The following is an 8,675-nucleotide window of genomic DNA, read 5'->3' as shown; positions in this document are numbered from 1 at the left end:
TACAACAAGAGTAGTCTTACCAAGCCAAAGACAAGACTTGATGGGTACAAGAAAGTATAACACACACTTTCTATCACTCTAAACTTCACTCACACAATGTGTAGTGAAACACTCTCACTCTCACTCTTGGAGTGAAACTCTAGCTTTGGACTTGATCCTTTTCTACTCACTTCTTTCTTGATTGGTTACGTCACTACAACATCACACCCATATTTATAGGTGAGGGCTTGGCATTCTACTAATTTCTAGTTCTTTCTACAAACTAGAACTAGTTTCTAATATATTCTACAAACCTCTAACTTAGATAATTCTAGACTAGCCATCCTATTTTGCATGCTAGAATTTTCTAGCATCCATCCTTTATAATGGGTTGGACCTTTAATGTCCTTCATCATGAATTGGACCCATGGTATACCAACAATTTTCCCATTCCCAGTTCACAAAAGCTATTAAGAATTTTGATCTATTAATAAACTCATGCACAAATAAACTACTAGGTAGAAAGGTCAAGGGTTGAAACAAAGATGGTAAAAACGGGAGTTTTATTCAATTTAACTCACGAACAATTGGAGATCATGTTATTCCAGTTTGTTTGTTTGAATCATAATTTGTTCTCTCTTGTTAGTTTTTTTCAAAACTTATAGGGTCTCTGAACAGCGAACAACCATTTGGTCAAGTAACTCCATTCTGCTAGACGAGGTCCGAGTGAAAACCAAGTGAAAATCTTATGAACGACGGTATTGAATAAAAAATAAAAATGAGCTCCGAGGAGAAAAATACACGAAACTTTTTCAAACATTGAGCATCCTTTCCTCTTCATGTCTTTTGATGTACAAATATCAAAATAAACTGTGGATCGTACGATAGACACCAAATAGATTAACATCCTCTCCTTACTATATGTTATCTATTTCTGAATCCCAGTAGTAAATGTGGAAACTTTACTGTAAGAACTTCGTGTCATGTTTGACAAATGTAGACAGCATAGGACGGAAAATACGTAAACTGTATACAGTTTACGGTGGACATATATACCAGTTAAGCTAAAGCCTTTTGTGTCTTTGTTATCAGTGATAACCGAGTTCCGAATATTGCACTTGCCAACGACAACGCAGGAACTCCAGATCAATGTGAGGATTAAGCTAAAGCCTTCTGTTTACAGTGGACATATTTACTAATTGTGTGTATCATGTAAACGTTTTTTATATTTTGCCATGTTCTTCGTTAATTTGGATATCTTTTGTTAATTATTTTTATATTCGTTTATTGAAAATGAGAGTGTGATTGATTATTATTTTTATTTATCTTGAGTGTGAGATTGATTATAAACATACATACCATTTTGTTTTGTCTAATATATATATACACACACACACACTGATATGCAACAAAATGTATAATAAATATATATATACACACACACACACTGATATGCAACAAAATGTATAATAAATATATATATATACACACACACACACTGATATGCTACAAAATGTATAATAATTGTACCTAAAATATTTACCAAATATTATTGAATTGCATATATAAGCACAAGGATTGATGTACAAATATTCGAAACTTAGAAATTTCAAATTATGATGATGATCTGAAAATTTCAAAAAAAAAAAAAAAAAAGAAGGCAACCGAAAATCCAAAATTTTCAACCTGAAAGATAAGCTTAGTTTCAAAATGTTTTAAATAATTAAAAAAAAATATTATTTCTTATGGGATCTGTTTGGAAATCACCCTACTGTTGCCATACAACAACAAAATAAAATCTTATCTTACTAAAATAAATCAATTATATAAATAATAAAACGCCACTCAATTTTGTGCCAATATTTCCTTAGTGGACGAGGATCACATCCGGATCCAAATGGTAAGGATCATAGAGATTTTTACATTCTAGTCGTTCATAGTATATTATATGGTCAGTTTTCGTCAGATACTATTTGGGTTTAATTTTAAATAATCAAAATTCAAATAATTTCTGATCACACGATATACAATAAATGATTAGAATGTAAAGATCTATAGAATTCCTACTATTTGAATCCGGATGGGATTCTCATCCTTCGTTAGCTACCCTGCCGTTGCCATAATTTAATAAAAAAGACAGAAAAGATAGAGACAGACATAGAGACAGACGGATCTGTTTCCCAAATTAAATCATAGTACCAATTTTCATGCTTCTTCACCGTTAAATGTTATCCTCGGCTTTTCTCTCACTTGTTTTTACCGGACTTTCCCGCCCAAAACCAAACAGAGAATGCATGAGAGAGAAATCAGAGATATTCACCGAGAATCAGGAGCAAGAGCTCGCTTCCATTCGGCAGGTACGTTGCTGCCAAGTACATCAAGCACCCGTACACCAAAATCAGGAACAGGTTCCCTAGCACGCTGTGGGTGCACGGTAAGAACCCGTAAGTCTCCTCACACGATGACTCCGCCTCTGCCGCCGCCAAGATGAGCCAGCTGAGAGTGAGGTACGCCACCGTCGAGCTGTTGGACCGGTGGTGCACCCCATCGTGCGGTAAGGTTTGAGGACCGGAGATGTTGCGGGCTCCGCAGAGGATTAGAAACAGGATGAGACAGTGAAGTAGTGTTAGACATGGTTTTTTTCAAGTGGGCGTTTACATCTTTTGGCTCTTCAGATGTCAACAAAATTTGTGCCCGCTTTTTCCAAAGAAATTGTCGGCGTATGACATTCCTAACTTGTAATTGATCCTCAAATAAGAGAGATTTTTCAGTGTGACCGTCACACGAGGTGGTACATCACATGTTTCTATATAAATAGTGCGTTATGTGTGTTAAAAGGTTAATAACTCAAAAATTAAAATTTTCCATCACTTACATAAAAACACGTGGTGTATCATCCATGTTCTCATCACAACTAAAAATTTCTCCTCAACTAGCCGGCACTTCTAGTTTAGCGTCCGACACTTCAGCTTGAGTATTTTAGTGTCCGAAGATAAACTGGGAGCTATAAAACCGCTAACCGTAATCTAAGAAAAATGTTTAGGTCAATCACAATAACAAATTTCAGAAGATATAAATCTAGATGCTAAAACTGCAATAATATATTAGGGTTTTGCTTACACACAGAAAATTGGCTCAAAATACAAGTGCCTGAACAAATCCCAAGTTTCTAATGAAAAAGTAACAGGCGTACTCACTAGAACATTATCAGAAATCATACAAACCATAAGAAAATTGAAAACGGGAAAACATTTCAATTCATACACGAGTAAGAGTACTCAAATGAATTCGTATGACCTCATGCGTCTATGACCAGCCAACAACATAGTCAAGGACGTAAACCAGTGCCAGGGAGAATGGGTAAAGTAGGAAAGCAATTGAAGACGTCCAAAGAGGGAAGACAGTGCGGAAACTGCCTAGAAGACCCATTACAATGCAAACGATGAGAATCACCAGGACTTCGGCTGAGAAATCCCACGTTAATCCTCTAATGTAAACCAGAGCCAAAAATACTGCTAGGCAGAGCAGGTTATTCATGGTTACTGCACCGTACAACTGCAACAAGAAACGGATGAAGAGGTCATATTTCAACAATCGACATAGTTAAACCAACAGAAGAAGATTATTGGCTAACTATAAGTCGCAATTACGCTAATTATTGTTGAGATACTGGTTACTAGTATATCAATAGGATTTCAGATGGACACTGTAGAAAAGATTTTGGCATGTGAGTGCAATATGTCAATGGGAAAGCCTAAAACTTGAAAGTTTATGACATATTTTAAAAGCTCCCGCTGATAAATTATACAACTGTTGAAGGTGTAAAGGATTATCAGGCTTGCAGATTGACAAAACATGAACGGGAAATATGAAATACAAACCTCAGAAAATGTTAACGAGGCAGTCCTCATCTTTTTGCGGCTGGCAAAGATAATAGCAGATACAGCCTCACTAGAATTAGTAGCCAGAGGTAGTGCAATGAATGAGATGAAGAAAGTTGGAATGCTTGTGGCATCGGAGAAATCATCAACAGCATCTACCAAGGGATCTGCAAATGCAGCTGCAATCAGAGTTCCTACCAACAACATTAATCCTGCTTTGATGGAGGTCCACTTAACACTCTCAACACCCTCGACAACCTCATCACTTTGGCCATTCGCCCCCAAAAGAGCGTGCTCTTCTTTTGTTTGCTGTACTCGACAAAGCATTAAAAGATTAGCATAGAAAAGTCATATCAAATAAGCAAACCTTAAATCTATCTAAATAAACAAACATTACCTTGTGAAAGTCTGTTAAAAACTTCATTGTATGATTACCAGAGTCAGTACTGGTATCTCCATGACGCTTTGCCTCATTGAGCCATTTTGAGATACCAGCATAGAACTCAGTAAAACTGATTTGGGAATCATGAGAAGTGTCAAAATCACTCATCAGTTTAGCTACAGCATCATTGTTATCAAACTGTATTTCATCAAACCGGATTCCTACAATTAGTGCTTTTAATTCGGAAGCTGAAAGAAACTCATTCTTATCCGCATCAATTGTATCAAACAACCTGACACACGTACAATCAGAAAACTCGTTAGAATAATCTCTAAGAACAAATTACAAGAGTCGCAAAGAACAGACATGACTAACTACTCCATCAATAATACTAAAATAAAATACTAACGTTTTGATAGTTTCTTCATCAGGTTCACCCTCATCATTAAGAAGCTTTCCCAATGCATGCTTCTTCAGATGTTGTAAGACTCCTGATATAACATGCTTGTGCTTTGCATAAGCAATTTTCCTCCTCTGGATCCAAGGCTGAAACACCTGCACCCACAATTAAATATAAGTCGATAGCAGTGAAAATAAGTGTGAAGATCCAAATCGTAATACCAGGAAAAAGAAAATTTAAACAGATTATGGTTAGCTACAGAACTAGCATGACAGAATCGCAAAGGGTATCCAAACTTTTGGTATGAAAGAACATACAGAATATTAATGCCCTTAAAAGTACTCGGACCTTTTAATAATGAAACAACCAAAACACCCTTCTTTCCCAAAATAAGTAACCAATTGTTATGTCATCTTCAACTGTTTTTCCTATTTCTTCTTAAAAGTTGACAATGTTGGATTACTAAAGCATAAATCTTTGCATGAAAATACACATGAAAGAAAATGGACAGATTTGTTAGACGTAAATTACAAATAAGACTAAGTTTAGCAAACAGAAAAACGAAGAAAAGATTTGTTACACTACACAGATTATGTAATTGCTGACTTGCTGCATGACAACTACAATTACCTGATAAAGGCAATAGGAAAGCAAAAGCGCGACAGAGACAATGAGTGAAATCAGAACTGCAAGGCGTCTAGCAGAAGTGGAATCAAGGAGCTGCGGTAATTGCACAATAAGAAATGGGATGACGGATACAATCATAATCATTGCAGCATAGGTTGTCCAGATATCAGTACTGACACCAGAACCTGCAATTTCCAACAGTTCTGGTTCAGTTCACATCTACTTAATAAATCAGACATTTCGAAATTCTTGATTCCTGGAGTGAGAAACACAATCATTTAAAGATTCAGTCAACAATGCACATTCTCGGTATAGTGACACCCATATACACCTGGGTTTTGTGAGATGAACAAGAAGATCAAGTAGTCCAGTTTTATTGTTTGAATCATTCACAACTTGTTCTCTCTTGTTCAGAACTTCAGACATTGAATGGAAGACTAGGAAACAAATACACAACTCGTTCAATAAAGCATTCTTCCCATTACACGTCTTCTGGCATACAAATTTTCTCAAGATTTCATTTTTCAGTCTTAGTTTAGAATTTGATCACTTACTAAATGTAACTGGTAAACCGATAGCTACCTGCATTAACATCACGAGGATCTTAACCCATTCTTCATCAATCGTCATTATGTATTTCCCATTTACCATAGGTGCTAATATTTTCTGACCGCAAATAAACAGAAAATATTTGAAAGGTGGAAACAATGCATGGAAAATTAGCAATTTACATTTCTTAATAAAACATGCAAAGAGAATATAGACATACCAGTAATGCTAAACCCTTTTGTATCTCTGTTATCTATGGCAACCGATTCCTCAATGTCACACTTGCCGACGAAAACACAGGAACCCCATATTACTGAAATAAGCATTACAGTAGAACCAGCTAGCAAGCCCATTCCAACAGAGACCTGACTTTGAGCAGTTTCCGTAGTTCCAGAAAGTCCGGATACTGAAAATAATACGTTACGTATCAGAAGCAATTAAAAGTTAATTATTAAGTAGATCATCCAAATTGGAGGAGTAAACATAGAGCATCCTTAATGTAGAACACTGCACAGATCCCCGAAAACCGAACATATGTAGCAATCACTGATGTGCAGATTTAAGTACTTAAGAAATTGAGCTAACAAACTATCATATAACATTAAAGTTTCAACTTCACATATACAAAGGGTTAATTTAGAACAATTTATATTGCAGGACTCTTTTCTTTTCTTGATTTAACTTTGAAGTATTAGATATTTGTTTTTCCATCTTAAATTTGCTTCTGAACCACGATTACTAAACCGTAAACGGGTCCGAATATTCAAAATTAACTTAAAATTAGACTACTTCTAAAAAAAAACATTAAAAATGAGTTTTTTGAGTTTTTAAACTCCAACTTTCTCTCTCCTCTCCTCTCACTCTTGATATTATTTTTTTTTCTGCTAGTTCACTTCCTCTATCCTCATTACTTTCTCTCTCTCCTCCCCTACCCCTACGAATCTCTCTCTGCTCTTTCTCTTTCATCTCCCTCTCCTCCAATCCCCTATTTTGATCTCTCTATCTGAGCAATTGAATTTTGTAATAATTTCCATATTAACAATGAGTTGTTGTAGGGTGTTTTTTCTTGTCTTTTTAATAATTAAAATTTAAAAAAACATTTAAATCTCGTACTAAACAAGTTTTTGAACCTTAATGAAAATTGTTTCAGAAAATGTTTTAAAAATTTATGAATACTTTTGAATACGATACAGTGGTGCTAAGAACAAGGCACAAATGTAAACAATTAGGGTCAATTCAATTCAAGCACAGCAACCAAAGACAATGGGGTCAATTCTACATGGGTTCGCCTTTTAAAATGATTGAAAGTATTTTTAGATAAAATGTTTTTGGATTCTAAAACTACTTAAAAGTGTTTTATAGACTAATGTTAGTAAATCCTAAAAAAACATTTAAAATGTTTTCTAGAAGAAACACATAACTAACTGGTATTTCTTGTAAAAAGCACTTAAAGTATTTTTTCAAACTTTACTAACATTTTTATTAAAGATTATTTTCAAAAATATTTTCACCAAAATCGCATTCAATCATTTTAAAATATATACATTTAAACGAATCTAAAGCTCCATCAAATCTACGTCAGAACTCAAAATATATACCTTCTACTGGATCCAAATGAAAAGATGCATTCGAAAAAAGTTAAAATTCTAATTAATCTAATTCACATTTTGAAAAGGTATAATCTTCCAAATTTTTTCCGGAAAAAAGTTGATTATTCAAAAGCAAACACGAACAAAAAGGGCACTCACAAAAAGTCGAAATTTAAAAAGCATAAAACTTCATCCGAAATAAAACAAGAAATGTTACCTATTTGAAAATTTTTATCATGTCTTAAAATATTTTTTAAAAATATTTTTTGAAAATAATTTTCTTTAAAGCTTAAAAACATGATTGATTTGTGATTCAAAATTTTTAAATCATATATAAAATGAGGGGTTCACAAGAGAGGAAGAATGAGGAAAGAGGAAGAAAGAATGTAAGAAACGAGTGAAGGAAAAGAAAAGAGAAGAGATAGATTTGAAGTGAGAGGGGGGAGGGAAAGAAAAGATACGAGTGAGTGAGTTTAAGTTTAAAACACACTCTAATTTTCTCTCATTTTCTCGGGAACCAAACAAGGAGTAATAAAGAGACTGACCGAGAATGAGCATGGCGTCAGGAAGGGCGCCGAGGATGGGGAGGAACAAGCCTCCGATGATACCGGGGCCGAGAATCTCGAGCAGGAGCTCGCTGCCATGGGAGAGGTAGGTGGCGGCCAAGTACATCAGGTAGCCGTATACCAGAATCAGGAATAGGTTCCCGATCACGGTGGTGGTGCAGGGCAAGAACCCGTAGGTCTGGTCGCAGGTGGAGTCCGCCGCCGAGAAGGAGTTGTTGAGAGCGAGGTAGGGCGCGAAGGAGTGAGACCGGTGGTGGACTCCATCGGAGATAAGATCGGGCGACTTGGATGGGATGAAGTCGGAAAGGAGCACACGGCCTCCGTGGGCCTGGCCGCAGAGGACCAGGAGGAGGAGGAGGAAGAATGACACGTCAGCGGGTTTAGACATGGCGGGAGGCGGGTGGTTTCAGCAGCTGCACATCAATCAGTAGGGGATTGGATCTGAGGTGGCGGGTGGCGATTGGGGAAGCGATTAAGAAGGAGAGGGAATGCGCGGACGGTTATGTGTCTGAAACGTGTGTCAGTTCGGGGTGGGGCCCTGGGATATCAGATATGGAGTGGGGTAGAGTCGGGAGAGACGATTCAAATTCCGTTCTTGCATTTAAGTCACATTATGATTTAAGAGTATTTAATATCCAAATTTACTATTTTATTGGGATTTTTTATTTTAGAGTTTTAATGAAACATATTGTTTATTTTTAA

General features: G+C 36.0%; 1 protein-coding gene across 1 annotated transcript; it reads right to left on the bottom strand.

Annotated features, from left to right (window-relative positions):
- Positions 1–3,058: 3,058 nt before the first annotated feature.
- Positions 3,059–8,361, bottom strand: LOC103932481 (sodium/calcium exchanger NCL). Its single transcript, XM_009342106.3, has 7 exons — positions 7,953–8,361; positions 6,039–6,224; positions 5,273–5,454; positions 4,652–4,797; positions 4,258–4,534; positions 3,861–4,169; positions 3,059–3,534 (listed from the first exon to the last, which is right to left on the bottom strand). The coding sequence occupies exons 1-7, from the start codon at positions 8,359–8,361 to the stop codon at positions 3,286–3,288; spliced, it is 1,758 nt and encodes a 585-aa protein (XP_009340381.1). The 3' UTR covers positions 3,059–3,285.
- Positions 8,362–8,675: the final 314 nt, after the last annotated feature.

Source organism: the organism of the source record quoted next, unplaced genomic scaffold, assembly GCF_019419815.1.
Source record: "Pyrus x bretschneideri cultivar Hongxiangsu unplaced genomic scaffold, Pyrus_bretschneideri_v1 Contig25, whole genome shotgun sequence".
NCBI classification, from domain to species: domain Eukaryota; kingdom Viridiplantae; phylum Streptophyta; class Magnoliopsida; order Rosales; family Rosaceae; genus Pyrus; species Pyrus x bretschneideri.
This window is presented reverse-complemented; position numbering and strand designations above follow the sequence as displayed.

What these genes read in the sequence shown, in the direction of transcription:
- LOC103932481 (XM_009342106.3), bottom strand. Translation starts at nt 8,361, where the DNA reads ATGTCTAAACCCGCTGACGTGTCATTCTTCCTCCTCCTCCTCCTGGTC. An exon ending in TGACGCCATGCTCATTCTCG is followed by an intron (nt 6,225 to 7,952) that starts GTCAGTCTCTTT and finishes TATTATTTTCAG; the next exon opens with TATCCGGACTTTCTGGAACT. An exon ending in CCTCGTTAACATTTTCTGAG is followed by an intron (nt 3,535 to 3,860) that starts GTTTGTATTTCA and finishes TTCTTGTTGCAG; the next exon opens with TTGTACGGTGCAGTAACCAT.